This window comes from Mucor velutinosus, assembly GCF_035048745.1.
Source record: "Mucor velutinosus strain NIH1002 chromosome Unknown tig00001564, whole genome shotgun sequence".
Classification (NCBI taxonomy): Eukaryota; Fungi; Mucoromycota; class Mucoromycetes; order Mucorales; family Mucoraceae; genus Mucor; species Mucor velutinosus.
Genome location: NW_027041906.1, coordinates 3,549,902 through 3,569,079, shown reverse-complemented (window position 1 = coordinate 3,569,079; position 19,178 = coordinate 3,549,902). Strand labels below are relative to the sequence as shown.

General features: G+C 40.7%; 4 protein-coding genes across 4 annotated transcripts; 2 read left to right on the top strand and 2 right to left on the bottom strand.

Annotated features, from left to right (window-relative positions):
* Positions 1-107: 107 nt before the first annotated feature.
* Positions 108-6,483, bottom strand: ATC70_011456 (uncharacterized protein; the record flags this gene model as incomplete). Its single annotated transcript, XM_064830648.1, has 10 exons — positions 108-465; positions 519-1,778; positions 1,837-3,081; positions 3,143-5,354; positions 5,417-5,696; positions 5,756-5,836; positions 5,897-6,043; positions 6,093-6,211; positions 6,268-6,288; positions 6,360-6,483. 10 exons carry the CDS (start codon positions 6,481-6,483, stop codon positions 108-110), a joined length of 5,847 nt encoding a protein of 1,948 aa, XP_064683150.1.
* A 180-nt stretch (positions 6,484-6,663) lies between these two features.
* On the bottom strand, positions 6,664-8,195 carry ATC70_011455 (uncharacterized protein; the record flags this gene model as incomplete). The annotated part of the gene is made up of 3 exons (XM_064830647.1): positions 6,664-7,635; positions 7,706-7,836; positions 7,907-8,195. 3 exons carry the CDS (start codon positions 8,193-8,195, stop codon positions 6,664-6,666), a joined length of 1,392 nt encoding a protein of 463 aa, XP_064683149.1.
* Positions 8,196-8,348: 153 nt separating this feature from the next.
* Positions 8,349-9,598, top strand: ATC70_011454 (TPR_REGION domain-containing protein; the record flags this gene model as incomplete). The annotated part of the gene is made up of 7 exons (XM_064830646.1): positions 8,349-8,444; positions 8,516-8,787; positions 8,847-8,985; positions 9,046-9,233; positions 9,307-9,403; positions 9,458-9,505; positions 9,572-9,598. 7 exons carry the CDS (start codon positions 8,349-8,351, stop codon positions 9,596-9,598), a joined length of 867 nt encoding a protein of 288 aa, XP_064683148.1.
* Positions 9,599-9,854: 256 nt separating this feature from the next.
* Positions 9,855-11,176, top strand: RSE1 (pre-mRNA-splicing factor rse1; the record flags this gene model as incomplete). Its single annotated transcript, XM_064830645.1, has 4 exons — positions 9,855-10,027; positions 10,091-10,320; positions 10,388-10,558; positions 10,623-11,176. 4 exons carry the CDS (start codon positions 9,855-9,857, stop codon positions 11,174-11,176), a joined length of 1,128 nt encoding a protein of 375 aa, XP_064683147.1.
* Between the last annotated feature and the right edge of the window lie 8,002 nt (positions 11,177-19,178).

Sequence of the window (19,178 nt, the reverse complement as noted above, 5' to 3'; positions counted from 1 at the left end):
AAGCGATAAATTCGAAAGCTTTATTTTGTATGAAATATCTAAAACTACAAATGATGTCATGATGATCTTTGTCTCACTGAAAAAGAGGTTGTTGTGTTCCTTTTGCCTTAATCCACTGTTGCAACAAAAGTGTCTTCTTCCAACAAGTCTGTTTGTAAGAGGCTTTCTATAAAGGGTAAATCAGGTTTGGATAATGTAAATGACGACTGGTATACGTATAAGCCAACATGCTCGATAAAGAAGGATAATTGGCGTATCGATGCTATGCTGTGCATGGTCAGCATGGGTCGCTTCAGAGATCCCAACGATGGCTGCATGCTGGACTCGGATAGGCTGAAATCAAAGGCATCTGCTGTGGTAATTTTGGTCATCTTTTCATTCAGTGATTCCATGATGGGTATAGGTCCTTCCGTTTTGGTTTTGATGACAGTTTCCACCGTGTCGCGAATAAAGATCCATTGATAGCTATAAGGCGTATTAGCCGATTGCATTAGTAAGGAAAGACGAACGAGACTTACATTTGAAAAGCATCCAGTTCGAGCGTACACAGCAGATCCAAAAACTTGCATCCAGCCAGTGCAATCTGTGCCTCCTCAGGTCGATCTTGGAAATCATTATATACAAACGAGTTGAACAGACGCATCAGTTCTGTGATCAGCAGCGGCCAAAAGTTCATGAGATGCTTTTGAGAGAAGCGCAGCAGGATGATACGCAGACAGAGATAGATCTCCATGTGCACCATTTCACCGTGATCCAGCTTGAGCAGTTCTACAATCTTTTCCTGAATGATGGGTAGTTGGGGCACGTACTGGTCTCTTGAACCTGCAAACAAGACAAACGAAAGCCTTCTTAGATTGAGTGATCGATTGAGTGTCTCTTGATCCTTGCTTGAGAAGAAGGTGTTGGAAGGCGAGGTTGTGATGCGAGCCATGAGCTCTGTCATTCGCTCCTTTTCAATGCTGAATGCTGTTTGTATGATACCCAGCCATTTCTTGCACGTTGCACTGTTCATGTAAAAGAAACGATTGTCGATAAAGACCTCCCAAATCTCCTTTCGCCACGTCTTGTAAGTGAATGGCATACGCGCCATCTCGCACAGCTGATCCAGCACCACAGGACTCTTGGTCTTGGACTTGAGTGAGGGCCCCACAACATAGTACACCATGTTGTTTAGCAGCGAGTTGATCTTGTCGTTGTCTCCAATGAGCTGGCGTAGACGAGGTATCACTTGATGTGCCAGATACTGATTGACTTGGGTGATCATAATATCTTCTCGCAGCTTCCAGCTAGCCTTCTTTTCCATGTCGGATACAATGCTGGTAGAGACATTGCGGGTCATGGTATCTGTAGTATGCGATGCAGTGCTGTGATTGCTGTGCTGTGTGATTTGGTTGTAATGTGTTTCATTGGATTCCACAGTATGAATTGATGATGTATCGTCACCATCATCGTATATTGTGCTTCTGCCACGCATCCACAGGCTCTGATCAAATGATTTGCCAGATATCAGAATACAGTAATCAATGCAACGCTGATATAGCTCTTGTGCGTCTTTGCGGATGCGTCTGTCCTGCTCGTACCCACTGGATTTCGACAGCTCCTCTAGAGCGACTGTCAAAAACCGCATCAAACTGGGCAGAAAGATCTTGTAGGTGTTGGCCTGCGAGAGATAGTCTTTGGAGAATGAGTGGATGATGGGCCATAACAAGACGATGGACTCGGGATTCTTGATGTAACCACAGTAAATCTCGGCGAACCTTAATATAGAAGTATCCGTTCTATATGTCATTGTAAGTAATTCGTATGTCATTCTGTCTGTAGAGCCAAAACACTTACAATTTGCCCTGGCGCAAGATCTTTCTTCGTCTGTTTTGGTACGTGCCAGGCGTTCTCTGTCGAATGCTCTCGAGCAGTGTAGAGATCACATGCTGGGGTGTGCTGGAAGGCGTGTAGGACAGGATATCCAAGGCGATCGTCTCAAAATGCTCCTCCTGCTCGGGTGTCTGATCAAATTCGAGTGCTGAGGGGTTCTCCATGTAGAATATCTCGGTCAAGCCCTCCACAAAATCCACAGTCGAGTACTTGAACAGCTTTTCAAAGATGATCTCCAGTCTGCCTTTTGCTTGATCTGCTGCGTTAGAAAAGCTGTGCAGGATGGCGTCTACTTTGGCATCCCCCATGGAGAGCATGGTCTGTTCGTCCCATTGCGGTCGTCGGAAAGCATGCCATGCGTTGAGCAAGATTTGCAGTACAACTGGCAAGTGGTACATCATGGTCTCTCTTGGTTTCTCGTTCAGTTTGGGGAGTTCCTCTGCATGCACGACTTGAGCCAGACCAATCAAGGCGGAACTGTCAGGGATGTGGGGAATAGGCAAGTCTGTGCTTGCATTGATAAACCACTCGTCATTCAGCACACGCTCCGTCAAGCAGAACATAAGCATCTTTTCAAGACCTATCAGGAGCACCATCACCTCCTTTTCAACCAACGTACACGAGGATGTGTTGGGCTTTTCATGGATGGCAATTTCAATTGTATCGCAGCGTAGGCTAATTTGATGGCAGATGCACATCAGCACAGGCACAACCAAGGTACGAAAACCATGCTTTATGTAAGGCAGTGTGGCCAACACAAAATCCATCCAATGCTGGAGCATGCTGCGATTGCTGGCCTTGGAGAAGGCGTCAGTGATGCACTTGACATACAAGTCAGAGGACGCCTGAATCAGTGCAATGGCTTCGTTGGGCTGCTGCACGATATGAACCGAATTGATGCTGTCTACTGAGCCCTTCTTTTGATGACCGTTAGGCGACTTGTCCTTATGTGTCGTGCTTGCACATGTAATCGCTAAACAAGCGTGTAGCAAATGCAGCAGTTTTTGCTGCAAATCCAGATTTTCTCGGGTAATGCAAAACAGTAGTTTGTGAAGCACCATCATTTGCACTTGCTGGACTAGCTTCATGTTGACAAAATCAAGCTTGGAGATGATGAGGTACAGTAAATCAGCCGCGTGGAGTTGGATGCTGCAAACAGGCTTGCCAAGTGAATGAACGATGGTGTCTCTCGGCTCGGTGTCTACATATCTAAAGCAAAACGGTGTCATCAATGGCTACTTTCTCTTCATTAGGAAGTTTGTTGGCTTACCTGATTGCAATCAATACTAACAGATCCAAATACGTCAAGGGTTTGCTGGTGTCGTAGTCCAATGCTGCTTGTGCCATTTTTGCAATCTTCCCTTCATGATCAATTGTGTGATTCTTGCATGTTTTCAGCACATTGAGACCACCGAATGTAATGAGTGTGATGAGCGTAGCAAACATGTAATCAACGACATCTGTATCAAACGCCTTTAAATAGACGAAATACGAAATGCGTGTGGTCTTTTGCTCTGTCTTGTTCTTGAATCGCTGTTCTCTCCATTCTACACTAAGCTCTGTGGATCGACGCAAAATGTGCTGATCCAGCATGGCCAACAGAAATGGCTCCAAGAGTCGCACATAGCTTTTTAGATGGCATCGAATCCACAAATCGCCCGCCCTTCGGTCCAAAGGCGAGGCACCGTCTCGCAGTAAATCCAGCATCAGGAACATGGGCCTTGAGAAGGTCATACTGGCGCCTGGCATACTGTCAGACAGCTCCCACACCACGCCAAACTTTTCATAGCTGCTGAGTCTCTCCTGATCATTTTCGGGGTGGATGATGTAATTGGAAATGATGGTTTCAATCTGATGCGGCAGAGAAGTGTCAATCAGCTGCCATAACAGCTCTACTGTGCGCATGTGAAGTAGCTGCAGTGATGGCGATAAAAACCCCCATAATCTGTCTACAATGGCTTTGATCTGTGAGGCGTGCTGAAGGACTGATGGGTTGATGAATCGCTTGTGTTTGACAAGCAATGTCAGTGTAGATAAGCCTGCATCTACAATGCCAAACACTTGCACTTGCTGACAGCATTTCAGCAGGACAGCAGTGAGTGCCTCTGATCGTTTCAATTCTGTGTCGTTGTCAGCATATTTGGCAATCAAAGTGAGAGCAGTGCAGGCAGCTAGAAATACATGCTCCAAATGGTGTTCAATATGCTTGAGTCGTTTTCCCTCTACACCGACATCGACGCCACTCAGCAGATTGTTGGCAATGATGTAATCGTTGACGAGGTCGATCAAAAAGCTGGCAAGGTGGTTGGAGATCTCTTTAACGAGCAATTGTCCACGTAAGGGGTCGTATTCAGGACGAGACTGGAACGGTTGATGCTGGGGCTGAGATTTCGACATGTTGGCAGAAGACGATAAATCGCCTGCTTCTTCATTGTTGCTGCTATTGAGTTGGTCTCCGTCGTTGTCTGTTTCTAACAGTTGTTTTGGCGATTGCTGAGATGATGGCCCTCCTACTCCTATGCCGTAAAACTCGCGCACATAGTCTAAAATGCTCATATCTGATGTAAACTGCTTACGACCTTCCTTGCTGTTGTCATCTTTGATTGCAGGTGCGGCTCGGTTCGAAAGCACAGATTCAGGTAAGCGATCCAAGAGGGTAAGAATCAGTGTGATGCACTGACTGACTTGAGGCAAAAGTTCAATGAAATTTGGGCGTTTCAGGGCATCGTTCAGTTTTTTACACAATGCGGCAACGATCAATGAAAAGTGGATTTGTCTGATTTCGTCGTCTGCAAAGTGGAATGACTCTAGTGTGAATTGTATCAATCGCAGGGTTTCCAAGTGATCGCTGAATTTGGCTCCCTTTTTGGGCGTTGTGCCTGAAAAGCAAGTGTCTATCAATTCGAACAGTTTCATGCAAATCAGGTACGGCTCCACCATGTCCATCCACATGTTGGCCGTTTTGATCACTTCATCGTGCTGCTTTTTAGATTTCATGTTGGATTTGAGACTGATCAGCGAATCCACAAACACATTGTTGACAATAGGTTGTCCCAACTCCCATTTATCCATCAATGAAATCAAGATTTTGTAAGGTCGTTGCTGCTCCACGTCTGTTGATGATGTGTCTGAATGTTGATGCTGTTGTGCCTGTAGCATGCCTCTCACTGCTTGTGTAGCTGGTTTCTCTGCAAAGGTGTTGAAATACAAGACTTGTGCCTGGGTTGTTCCTTCTGCTCCCAACAGCCATGCATACAAACGTCTGTTCAGCGACATGTCTTTTCGCAGCACAATCCCCAAAGCAGCTCGCATTAAAATCACTAAATCGTCGTGAGGAATCATGCGACTCTTGAGCATGAAATTTTGCACTAATAATTCCAATATGCCACGTTGCACCAGTAGTCGTTGATCATCCAGCGTTGAGGCAAAGGCTCTCACCATCAAACTGACATTCTCTTTGCCACCCAATACAAGAGCAACCGCTAAACAAAGGCCCTGTCAGTCTTACCACTATGAGCCCTCTCTCATCCTGCATTATATCTACCTTCTCTGTCTGTAATTTTGGGCAATTTTCGAAGCAAGTAATTCAACGCTGGTGGACGAAGACTTGGACTGCCAATCATCACCAACCACATACACGAGTAGAAGAAGGGTAGCTCTACCGTCTCTGATACACTCTCGATCAACAATACCACTTTATCAAAGTACTCGCTTCCTTCTTCCTCCAATGCTGGTAACAATGCAATGATGAATCCTCGCATGGCAGGTCGTAATTTGCCCTTTAATGGAATGTAGTATCTCTCGAAAATCGTCAGCAATTGAGGCTATACACAAGCTACATTAGTATCCCCTTCACTGTGTAGCATGCCGTATACTCTATTACCTTGACATGTGTAGCGGCATACTGAACAAACGGGAATAAACCTGTCGACCACAATGCTAAATCTTCTGCCAGCTGATCCGACTAGTCATCAAAATTAAAAACCGTGCTGTTTCGAGTATGCATGCAGCCAAGATACATTACCCCAATGGTCTTTAATATAAAAGCATACACTTCTAATGTCTTTTGATGAACACCAGCGGGAAAACCTGGATTTAAACATTGCGCTAATCTCTTGGCAACCAACTGCTTGCGAGGTATAATTGGAAATTGAGGATATGCTTGAAATGACTTGGAGGATATCAATAAAACGATCAACCTTTCTGTCAGTATAGCTTACCTTGAGTAATCTGCCGAGAAAAGAGATGATGTCTGCCCATTCATTCACTGCATCAAACGATTGCAAATTCTTTTCCACTAGTTGCACATATTTTCTGAATCTCGAGTCGTTTTGAAATGCTGGCACATTGTTAAATAAGCATTCGATTACACATGTGGATATACTCTTCTTTTACCTTGTTCAGTCAGTTGAGGACCTGTTCGAGGTAGCACTTGAGTTCACGCGTGAAAGGAGGGGGGGGGGGAAAGAATGCACTTTATGACTTACTTGGTACTTCAGGAGAACTATCCATGGTGTCGCTTGTATCTGAATTAGTGTCACTTAATGCTCGATTGGATATCTTTTTTAGTAGTTTCTGAGAGATGGAGAGCAAGTTGTCATTATCACTCATTCCTCGTAATCTTCAGTTAGTATATTAAAAAAGAAAGAAGGGAAGAACACAGCAAAAGAAAGAAACAACAACAGGCAGGTTTTTAAGTTTTTACAGATACTTACATTCAACTCCGTGTTTTATTCAAAAAATTACAATTACAAAAGGACCAACGTACATCACGTGTAGTATAGCAAAAGGTTAAAAGTGATGTGTTCTCTTCTTCTTGCCCACTCTCTTTTTGGATGCATTGGGGTTCTTGCGGCCATAGCCAATAGTGTCTGTACCAAACATGTTGTTGGTTACTTCCTTGGTGTCTAATTTGCCGTACAATGGGATGAAATCGGGGTCAAACATGTCCACAACATTCTTCTTTTGTTTCCTCTGTGTAGCCTTGATATAATCACGTTGATCCTCTCTCAACACAATGTTGTTGGATTTGCGGCCGCCCTTGGGAGGTGGGATATCGTATACTGTGCCACGCAATCTGTATTGAAAGTTCTTTTTCAAGTGATAAGCAATCTCGCCTTTGCTGTTGGTGCTGCATGTCACTCGCTGAAGTGTGGCATTTCCACATTTAGGACAAAACTTCTTCTCCAGGTCATTGGTGACAAAGAAACAAGCATGACATCTCATGACAGAGTTTCTGATCTTCTTGACTCTGTAACCACCAGCAGACACCAGGTTCAAGTTCATTTGCAACAAGACATTTTGCATGGCGAAATCGGCCGTCATACATCCAACGGCCATGATGGCCTTTTTCTTGAGTTCGTCAGCAGTGACACCAATCTCGGCTGCCTTGTATTCATCCACATTATCGGGTGTAATCCACTCTCCACCATCAGAATCAGAATCATCTTCTTCTGTCAATGGTATCTCGAGTTTCTTTTCATCTTGGTTGATATCCACCTTCTTTACTGCATCAGCAAGTGCCTCTTCCTCTTTCTTGGACTCCTCCTCCTCCTCCTTCTCCTTGATCTCCTCTTGCTTGGGCTCTTCCTTCTTGACCACAGGCAAAATCTTCTTGGGTGTATGATTGTATTTCTTGGCAGGTGCTCTCTTTGTATTGGTTGCAATCTCCCAGCCATCTTCATCTACTTGTTTTTCTAATTGAGGTCTCTTGATGTATGACATGGGTGGAGGCGCACTAGGAAGAGCACCACTTGGTCTAGACTATTGTAATAGAGACCAACCAGTCAGTCAACGCTGGAGCTGTCAGAAAATGTCCATTCAAGCAACTTACAGTCAAAGGCTCTGTGCGGATGTTAGCATCGCCATTCTCTCTCTTTTCCAACGTATATGTAAGGGCAAGCACTCTTAAATCAGGTTGTGACAAGACACCATAATCGCCAGTCTTTTTCGAAAATTCAGTTACTACAGACTCATGTTAGCATTTGACGTTTCATCAGCGGCATAAATCTTGATCTCCCATTGCGACATTTACCAAACTTCATTGCTTCTTCGGTAGGATTCAAGATCTTCAGTTCGAATGGCAAACGAGACAAGAATTCTCTGGAATGAGCACTTCGTAACTCGTACAATACTTCGGGGCAAGTGTAGAACTCTTCGGCCATGTTTCTCAATGACATGCCGTTGATGATGGCGTTGGTATCAATGACAAGGCATTTCAATGAGGCATTGGATTTTGTATCTACTTGTTGTTGTTGTTGTTGTTGTTGCTCTTCGACGGCTGGCACAGGTGCTACTGCTGCTGCTTCAGTGGGTTCTGACATTGATGCTGTTTGATTCAAAAGAGATCAAGAGAAAAAAGACAATATGAAAAAATCTTTTGGGATTAGTATGAATAAAGGTCACTTTAAATGGTCACGATGAAATGCTTTATCATCTATTTTGCATTTGTTTTTCAATACAAACTACTGCGAGCTATGGATTATACAATTGATGACACTGTGCTGTTCTATGCCGTTATCAAGAACGTCAAACATGTATTGAAACTGATAAAAGCATTAGAAATCAAAAATGTAACATTACATGTGGACCCGTCATTTGAGTTGTCATGTAAAAAACTGATGCACATTCAACGACTCTATAGGTGGTCTCCTTGTACATTCATGATGAGGGCATCATTCTGACAGTAGAGGATCAGCGAGCAGTGAAAGCAATGGCCTACTTCAAGCTGCACTTATTTCAGATATTCAATTTGAGAGAGGGCGTCAATGTGCCTGCACTCGGTCTGCCAGTTGATGTTCTCAGTAACGGCCTTCGAATTATGCTCCCTGCTTCAGAAATGGTCAATATCTTGCAAGGAGCAAACGACTATTGTGAAGTGATATATGATGGCACAGGCTCGTATGTCACATTAAGGCATGTAAACTGGCATGTTTTGCGTCTGTATTCTTGCATGATAAAACTGGATTTCATAGACGTTTGATCCGTGAACCCAATAGCCAACAACATCAGACTATGAAATGCGAATTAATACCCTTTGAGCCTGACGAAGAAAGCACTCAACTGCAGTTTGAGGATTCTTCCAATGAAGAGTCTCAAAGAATGATTATGAAAGTAAGTTGTATTATGGATGTGTGTCAATGTAATGGCTGCCAACATTTGGATGTGATCCAGTCTGTCTGGTTCAAGGATTTGATGAATGATCTGGATTCTGGATACAACAAAGTCAGTTTAACCATGTCACCAAATGATCCACCCTTTCGAGTGGTTGCTGAAGGCACTGATCTACTCACTGAAGCTGATTGTCCTCAAGATTCCGAGCCGTTCATCAATTTTGTATGTAATCGAGAATTGACATTCAGGTAACGATGCCAGTTACACAGAGATTTGATAATCTAAAAGTGACTGATCTGATGGATAATCTACCTCTTGTAGCTACCTCTACGCCCATATTGTGCAGTGTAAGCGAGCACTCGATTTGTCAAATGAAGTATCACTCGAGATGTACAATAATGGAGCATTGCGATTATTTGTAAGTTTCTTCAAGATGTAAATGCACGGTTTCGATGGCTCACATCTTGAATAGTTTCAAATTGAAGGACCCCTTGGCAAACTCGATACAGTTCAATTCAATGTAAGCATGATTTCGTGATAGATACCATTATTCTGATACTCATCCTAAAACCCCACATTTACAAAGTTTCTTCCATCAACCAATATTACCTAAAAAGGAAATGGATCGGAGATTCGAGGCATAAAAGAAATGGATCATAGATGCCCTATTCCTTTTGGAAAAACATACTTTTCCTGTAACAGGCTTTCCATTTTTCTATAGTTTGATTGATCACTCAACCTTCTAGCATAATAAAGTCACATCTGTTATCCATCTTGTTGCAAAAAATCAAGTATAAATAGCTGCTCTCCATTTAGTCTCTTTTGTTTTCCACTTTACTTCAATTACGGACACATTTCTTATAACCGACATGGCCACTACATCTAACACTGCCCCTCATCTCTGGCTTCGTGCCGAGACCAAGCCTATGGAACACAGAGCTGCTTTGACTCCTGCTACTGCCAAGATCTTGTTGGATGCTGGTTTCAAGATTACCGTTGAGCGTTCTGAACAAAGAATCTTTGATGATGAGGAATATGTCAAGTAAGTGGATGAACATGTTTCATGTCCATGACTTTAGTCAATTTACCAATGTGCGTGTTTCAGGGTTGGCTGTCCTCTTGTTGAAAAGCTCAGCTGGAAGACCGATGCTCCTGCTGATGCTTATATCGTTGGTTTGAAGGAGCTTCCTGAGAACGACGACTCTCCCTTGCATCACACTCATATCTTCTTTGCTCATTGCTTCAAGAACCAAGGTGGCTGGAAGGAGTTGTTGCACCGTTTCGACGCTGGTAACGGTACCATCCTTGATCTCGAATTCCTGAATGACTCCAATGGTACGTTTGTATATGCATGTCGTGTCGAAAAGTGTGGGAAACGTTGATATTAATCCATCGCGTGCAGGTCGTCGTGTTGCTGCCTTTGGTTACATGGCTGGCTTTGCTGGCTCTGCTGTCGCCATCGATGTTTGGTGTCATCAAAAGACTGGTGCTACTGAAAAGTACGGTGCCTTGACTCCTTATCCCAATGAAGATGCTCTCATCTCTTACACCAAGGATCGTTTGACCGCTGCAGGTAAAATAGTGCGATGATAAAAAGTGTGTGATGCTGGAAAATTGATACTAACTCGGTCATCCAGTTGCTCTCAACAATAACGAATATCCCAAGGTGATGGTAATGGGTGCTTTGGGTCGTTGCGGTACTGGTGCCTGTGATTTTGCTCGTAAGGCAGGTATCCCTGAGGAGAACATTATTAAGTGGGATATCAATGAAACCAAGAAGGGTGGTCCTTTTCCTGAAATTGTTCAATCTGATATCTTTGTCAACTGTATCTACCTCAACCAAAAGATTCCTCCTTTCATCACTCAAGAGTTGATTGATGGTGATGATCGCAAGCTTTCCATCATCTCTGACGTCTCCTGTGATACCACCAACCCTAACAATCCTATTCCCGTCTACTCTATCAACACCACTTTTGACAAGCCTACTGTCCCTGTTGAATCCTCCAACCCTTATCCTCTTGAAGTGTGCTCTATTGATCACTTGCCTACTCTCTTGCCCAGAGAAAGCTCTGACATGTTTTCCCACGATCTTCTACCTACCATGTTGGCTTTAAAGGATCGTGCTACTAATCCCGTTTGGTCTGGTGCAGAAAAGTTGTACAAGGAGAAGTTGGAGGCTTCAAGAGCTTAGGTCCCATCATCCCAAGGTTTATTATTGTTCATTTTCCCATTGAAAATTAATTAGTTTTTCATACCATTCTTGTATATTATCATTAAATTTCTTGTCCCTTGTTGATATTGTAAAATTTTGCTGAATTTGTTGAAAATGGATTATCTTTGAGCAATGGGATGAAGGAACATAAAGTCGGCCAAGCATGCAATGAATATAGAATAAATTGAAAATGCTGCCTTATTACAACGATCATTTTCTGGACATGGTAACCGAAGAGCGTATTTGCTTAATATCTGATGGCTCTTTCCAAACAGTCTCTTATTTTTTTTGTATATTTTCATTTTAGCATAATTTCATTAATTGCTCTTTTTGTTGTGATGGAACAGCGAGATCATTGCTTAGAAGGAATGAAAAGTATACTTAGCAATCACGATAGAATCTAGACAAGAGACATACGCTGAGAGGGTATGTTTTTGTATTTTTCAGTGTTTTGTACCTAAGGCTTGCTAGCAATTGAAAGATCCGTCCCTTGGTCATATGACACGCTTGGTTACTGGTTCATTGGAGCCAAAGCATCTGATAGTGTTTACTCGCTGAAAAACGTATGAAGCGAAGAGAGCTTCACTTGGGGGTTACTGTTTTATAGCCTCGCATCAATTACTGAAGATACTAATGCGTCTTCAGCATTGTTTTCAAATGAAACTACATTAGCAATGTTATATCAAATGTCCTAGTAGGACCTCACACTAAAGGTCCTCGACTATTCTTAGGTCCTTTGGGTAATATCGTGCTAATCATGATTCACAAATCATTAGTGGGACAGATAGTAAACCTATGTGTATCATAGTTTATTGTCATGCTGTAAACCCTAACATAAGGGAAAGTATTATATAAATGCATCCAGTGGATGCATTCTCAATAAAAGTATAATTCTTAGGCAGATTCAATTTTACATTATATTTTGGCATAAGAGGCAATAACAGAATTAATACTGTGAGATAGAAGTGATAATGTATCAGCAGCAATGAGGCTTTCAGGTGGCAATGCAGCGAGATTAATATCAGCATTAAAATTGATTGCCTTGTGAAGAAAAAAACTACCAGTCTCTTTTCATACGTTCGAATTTCGGATGAATCCGGTGAGTATTTGACGAGATATGGACAAAAAAGGGTATCATGCAAAATCATCGATTGTTGTTCAAAATCTGCCTGTGATAGCAAGCAAAAAATCTGGTGACGATTTTTTGGTCAGGACAATACTTTCAATATTTCATGATAGAGTTATGCCAGAGCTTCAAGCAAGAGCTCATTCGATAGGAAACTTTTTGATCTACAATGTTTAGTAATAGTTAACAAAATGTTCTGATGGCAGATACTGGTTAATCTTTAGAAAACAGTCAAAAAATTGCAAAAACAATTGTACCAGATATCAGGTGAGCAATGTACGCCAGAGACTTGATATAAATACCATTGTATTTTCCTTTGAATTCCCTACAAGCTTCATATACGTTTGAAGGGGTGATTACTATCAAGAAACGTGTAATTTTAAGGTCGATAGATTTCGGAATCCCATGGACCATCATTCAGAACAATAGAAAGTGAATCTCCGTTAACCTTCCGCATGTGTACATCACACAAGTGTGCATTTGACCAAGCATTTTAAAAAGCGGAGCGTACGAAAAGGGCCATATTGTTGCATACAAGCATGCATCTTAGGGTACATTCACTTTCTCCTCAGGCCACCTTTTACAGTGTAGCAGCATAGATGATGTTTATCGTATCACATCACATCTATGTTTACAAGTCCAGTAAATTGTGTGTGCACAGGTGCCTCAGGAACTACAATACATTCAATCTCCCTAATGTCAAGATATCGAGATCCACCTACACTACATGAAACATATCAACTTAGGTGGCCTCTCAACAAGCTATACCAACAATCCATAAGGCCTCAGTGGCCTGCTATTTATATACCATCTCAACGTAATAGTCATTGACCAGGGATCTACCATATTTAAGCAAGCTAGAAGCCCTGTAATAAAGAAGTTTTTTGCTGTCGTTTTAGATACAGCTGACAACTGATTATTAGCATCGACTTATTATTACAAATTCATCAAGATGCCACAGCATCGGAAATGATAATCTGATCAATGCTGACATGTTCCACAATCTATTGCATAGCATTTGAGATTTAATGATTCCACAAAGTAAAACGTAAAGCAACAATATAGATTAATGTCTATAGAAATCAACGTGTCTTAATTGCATGTAAAACGAAAAGATCCTGTATGTCAGTAAAAAAAGAAGAGCCTTTACACATTTGAATTTGGCTTACAGTGTTAGTGACGATAGAATGCAATCAGTGCTGCTATTGCGACGTCCGGCAAAAGTAATTGATGTTTGATTAGAGAGATAATAAATTCAAAAGCACCAGCTGCAACAAGAATCAATCCAAGTAACCATGACCAGGCTTGGAGAAGCTATTATACTAGCAATCAAAGCAGTTGTAATGCAACATTGAACACTGAATGTGTTATATTAGTTATTGTAATAAGTTGTTTATCCTCTTTTAAAATGCTGTGCAATTGTAATATCTAGGTATTGTTCGCAAACTTAAGTGTTTCCTTACTGAATTGTTTTCATTGAGACATGAACAATGCCCATTCTGAAGAACATTACAGGTGTGATTATACACTCTTGTTTCCATTTGATTAAGCTTTTATTATTACAAAAGACAATATCATATTAAATAGCAAACCAACAGAAAATCAGCTAGTTGTAGACGTTTTCTCTTTCAACCCTTCAACCAATCAGATTGCTAGAAAACTCCGCTGACCTAAAAAAAATTTTGCGAGGGTTTCCCTCTGTTTTGATGTGAGGCAAAATTTTAAGCGCCGCTATAATAGCAATATAGCCGCTGCTATCATCAAATTTCCCTCAGGTGCTAGAGCATGCCTTACTTACACCACCTAGTTCTAAATTCTGGCATTGAGACTCTCAATCATCACTAAAGTAAGTAGTGATAACCAAGTGAAGGCAGCCTATCCACCTCCTAGCCTCGGATAAAGTCTTGTTGAGCTTCAGGGATAGGCACATCCACACAACGTAAAAAAGGTATGCTTCAAAGAAACATAATAATAATAAAAGAAAGAAAAAAAACCATATTTCTATTATACGAGGAGTATAGCAGTATATACGAAGAAAAAAAAAGACACTCACACAGAGTGGGTCAAAGAAAAGTATATCACAAATACATCATCAAAGATGTTCAGAACAGCTCGTTATTGTTGCAATAAAAATGCACACATGAGCAACGTGCATGGTAACGATAGTCGAATGTAAAGCAACACAAACACGCACAGCTGCAAAAGCAACAGTGGTATTATCAGTATGCAATGCAACATAATGACTAATGTTGTTTTATGTGAAGCCACAGAGGCAACACAACCAGCAGCGAAAGAAGAAGAAAGTGCCACAAAGGAAACATTATGAATGCATTATCATGAGAAAGGAAGCAATAATACAAACGTTCAAAGAAGTTATATATCATTGCGACCAGAAGAAAGAAGATACTTACCACTTACCACAGACACAGATAGACAAGAGAATAATATGCAATTACCAGAGGCAGGCCAGGGAACGATCATGCACCAAATACAGTAGACCAGAAAAAACCAGATTAGCAGCAGCAGCCACGCCAGCATCATAGGAAAGCCACAGGATGAACGACACTAGAGACCAGACAAAGACCAAAAAAGCAACCACCAGACATGATAAACCAAACAAGCAAATATTAGAGATAGTAGAGAAGTAATGGCAGCAGCACTCGCATCAAGCAGACAAAAAAATCATCAAAACCCAATAAACAAATTCAATTAGTGTTAATTGTACGCCTTTCTGTGCTCGTTATCGAATAGTACCTATTATATTCCACTTTAAAAAAGCAGCATCAAGCCTTTCTGACAGTACAATACAGCGTTATCAGAAGCTAGAGTGTTTTTATCAATCAAACGGTTTCCAAAACCGCCATGGTTTGATACTACACGCGTTTTGCAAAAAGGAAAAAAAAACGGTGGTATGGGAAAATGAGAGGGCGCCCTATACGACGTCACGGCCAGTAGATTTGGTCTCAGTCTTTTGCCGTGGCAGTCGTTATTGCGGCAATTTAATTTGATTTTGTGTAGTGGGTGTTTTCGTGTTCAAATTTGATTTGATTGGACATCCTTTGAACGTTTTTGCCAAATCTGACTATGAAAACTGTCGTTGCCACACCCAACTTCCTAATACATCTTTAGACGACTAAAGAAGCCGCATCCAATGGTGCCAATTACATTAAGTTTTCAGACTGAAAGTAATGAGCAATTCGCAAAAATATGAAAACAGGTTTTCTGTGAATAAATCAAAATTTAGCATATACAAATCTCATATAGATAGTTTCCAGTGTTGCATTACATCTTTACAATCGACTTGATCTAATATACATCATAGGAAAAGTCTTCATTTTTGGGGTGAAAAACGCGATTGTTTGATTGTCAAAAAATTCCCCTTACTAGTACACATGAAAAAAACAAGAATTTCGATGGATTTGCAACGACCCAAAAAAATTGAGATAAAGCATCAGTAAGTAGAGCGTGGCCAGGAGGAGCCGTTTGGCCCTATTCCAAGCGTCCACAACGCTTTGTAACATGAATTATTTGTGCTTCAAAATGACTAAGTTTGGACAGAATTTGGTCTAAAAATAATGCATACTATGTCGTGCTGCCAAAGAAGTAAGTAAATTTGAGTTCTGTTTAATGCTTTTGATGTTTTGCGTTGTATAGAACTCAATCGCTAAGTAATAGAAGCTTTTATTCTAAGGCTTAAGTCGTTCTTTCTATTTATAATGCGTGTGTGGAATTTGAGGCTTGATAGACTAAAATTCACGGAAAAAAAAAGAATAAAAAAAACAGTAATGTCAACTTGATAAAGGTATGTTTTATTATCAAACTGACAGGTGTAAAGTAAACTGAGGTCTCTCTACTGGCCGGGTAGATGATCCTTCTTATATACTATAACAATGGAAAAAAGTTCTATTAATAAGATTAACAAATAAGTCAACTCAGATCAACTAATGTCTAATCATGCTAAAAGACAACTCCAGCAAGCTAATCATGATTTAGCTTCGTCTGGATGAGTAATTAGACTCTCATCCGAAATACCCTGACCTACCCTTATAGAAAGGATAATTAATATCGATCTAGTAGCATGTATCCGATAGGTACAGTCTTCTTAATCTATATCAACAGTACATATCTGAGTGTATATCGCTGAGCATACATCTTTAGCATGTATCTGGATATATGGCATGTCTATAGCATATCGTATGCATGTCTATGGCATGCCTCATATATAGTACAAGTCTGTAGTACATAAAGTATCTGTAGCTAGTATCACGGATATAAGCATGTGTTTTATAGCGTGGATCATAAAGTACACATCTGAAGCAACAAGCTCATATTGCATTAATCTTGGTGCCTATCCAGATATGGTAAACATTCATAGTCAATGTCGGAATACAAGTATAAGTTTATAGCGCCATCCATGTCCGTGGTGCCATCTATAGCCTATATCTTATATAGTATAAATCTTATAGTACTAGCGTATCTGAAGTCCATATCTTCTTATAGTATAAATCGATATCGTACATCTAATCCAGTGTACATACAGTTTATGTCTAAATCTGGTAACTGGATGAACTGTCGGAATGCATATCATAGTGGATGTATTCCACAGAACCCTTTATCTGGGATATTGTGCAACTATGGCAGCAGGGCATAGTTGTCATATTTGAATATGCTTGTTATTGATTTGATTTTATTTGGATAAAGATAACATCTCTTATTACGACCATCATGGGTGTGATTGAATACACTGTGACCAGGAGTGATTCATTCACACGATGTGCGATATAAGCATGCATCTTTACTTTAGTATGTTTAAATGGTTTTTTGATGTACATTTGAGCGCTTTTATTAATAGATCCAAATAGCATTAATTTGAATGAGTGCTATTTGATGAATTTCGGGTTTCAATCAAGTTGCGTTTGGGTGGCTATTTCATTACAGGTCTATTTGGATACTCTTTTATTACAAATATAAACTTATTAAAGATGAAAGCTCAATAGGAGATCAACTAGCTAGAATCCTTCGGTTCCTAAACCTCTGAGCCAATCAAATCGCTTGAAAACTCCGCTGACCTAAAAAAAATTTGCGAGGGTTTCCCTCTGTTTTGATGTGAGGCAAAATTTTAAGCGCCGCTATAATAGCAATATAGCCGCTGCTATCATCAGATTTCCCTCAGGTGCTAGAGCATGCCTTACTTACACCACCTAGTTCTAAATTCTGGCGTTGAGACTCTCAATCATCACTAAAGTAAGTAGTGATAACCAAGTGGAGGCAGCCTATCCACCTCCTAGCCTCGGATAGAGTCTTGTTGAGCTTCAGGGATAGGCACATCCACACAACGTAAAAAAAGGTATGCTTCAAAGAAACATGATAATAATAATAAAAGATAAAATAAAAGAACATGCTACTATAAGAGTGTAGTAGTATGTAGGCAAAAAAGAGACACTCACACGAAGCGAGTCAAAGAAAAGCATAACAAGTACAACATCAAAGATGCTCAGAAAAACTCGTTGTTCTTGCAATAAAAATGCATACATGAGCAACGCGCATGGTAGTAATAGTCGGATGTAAAGCAACATGGCACAAATACGCACAACTGCAAAAGCAACAGTGGTATTATCAGTATGCAATACAACATAGAGACTAATGTTGCTTTATGTAAAGCTACAACAGAGGAAATACTACCAACAAAAGAAAAAGAAGAAGAAAAAAGCGCAACAAAGCAAACATCATGAATGCATTATCACGAGAAAGGAAGCAATAATATAAACATTCAAAAAAGTCTTTTATCATTGCGACCAGAAGAAAAAAAGATACTTACCACTTACCACATCCACAGATAGACCTAGGGTTCGAAACCATCGGATATAAACCAGAGAAAGAGCATGCACCAAAGACAGTAGACCAGGAAAGACCATATTAGCAGCAGTAGTAGCAACACCAGCACCATAGACAAACCGAGGAACGAACAACGCCACCAGCAGAGACCAGACAAAGGCCAAAGAAGCAATCACCAGACATGATAAACCAAAGAAGTAGACAGCAGAGGTAGCAGAGAAGTAATGGCAGCAGCACCTATGTCAATCAGGCAAAGCAATTATCGAAACCTAATGATAAACAATTTCGATTAATGCTTATTCTACATCTTTCTCTGCTCGTTATCGAATGGTACCTATATATTCCACTTTGAAGAAGAAACATCAAGTCTTTTTAACAGTGCAAGGCAGTCTTATCAGAAGCTAGAGTGTTATTCTCAATCAAGCAGTTTCCAAAACAGCCATGGTTTCATACTAAACGCGCTTTGCAAAAAAAGGTAAAAAAGGTAAAAAAACGATGATATAGAAGAATGAGAGGACGTACTATCCGACGTCACGTCCAGTAGATTTAGTCTCAGTCTTGTACCGTAGCAGCCGTAATTGCGGCAATTTAATTTGGATTTGTGTAGTGGGTGTTTTCATGTTCAAACTTGACTTAATTTGACATCCTTTGAACGTTTTTGTCAAACTTGACTATGAAAACTCTCGTTATCATACCCAACTTCCTAATATACCTTTAAAGGACTAAAAAGGCCGCATCGAATGGTGTTAATTACATTCAGTTTTCAGACCGAAAGTAATGAGCAATTTGAAAAAATATGAGAATAGGTTTTCCGTGGATATGTCAAGATTTAGCATATCAAACCTCATAGAAAGTACTTCCAGTGTTGCGTTCCATCTTTGCGATCAATTTGATCTAATATGTATTATAGGAAAAGTCTTCATTTTTGGGGTAAAAAACACGATCGTTTGATTTTTAAGATTTTTCCTTTACCAATACACATGAAAAAATGAGGATTTTCATCGATTTGCAATGACCCAA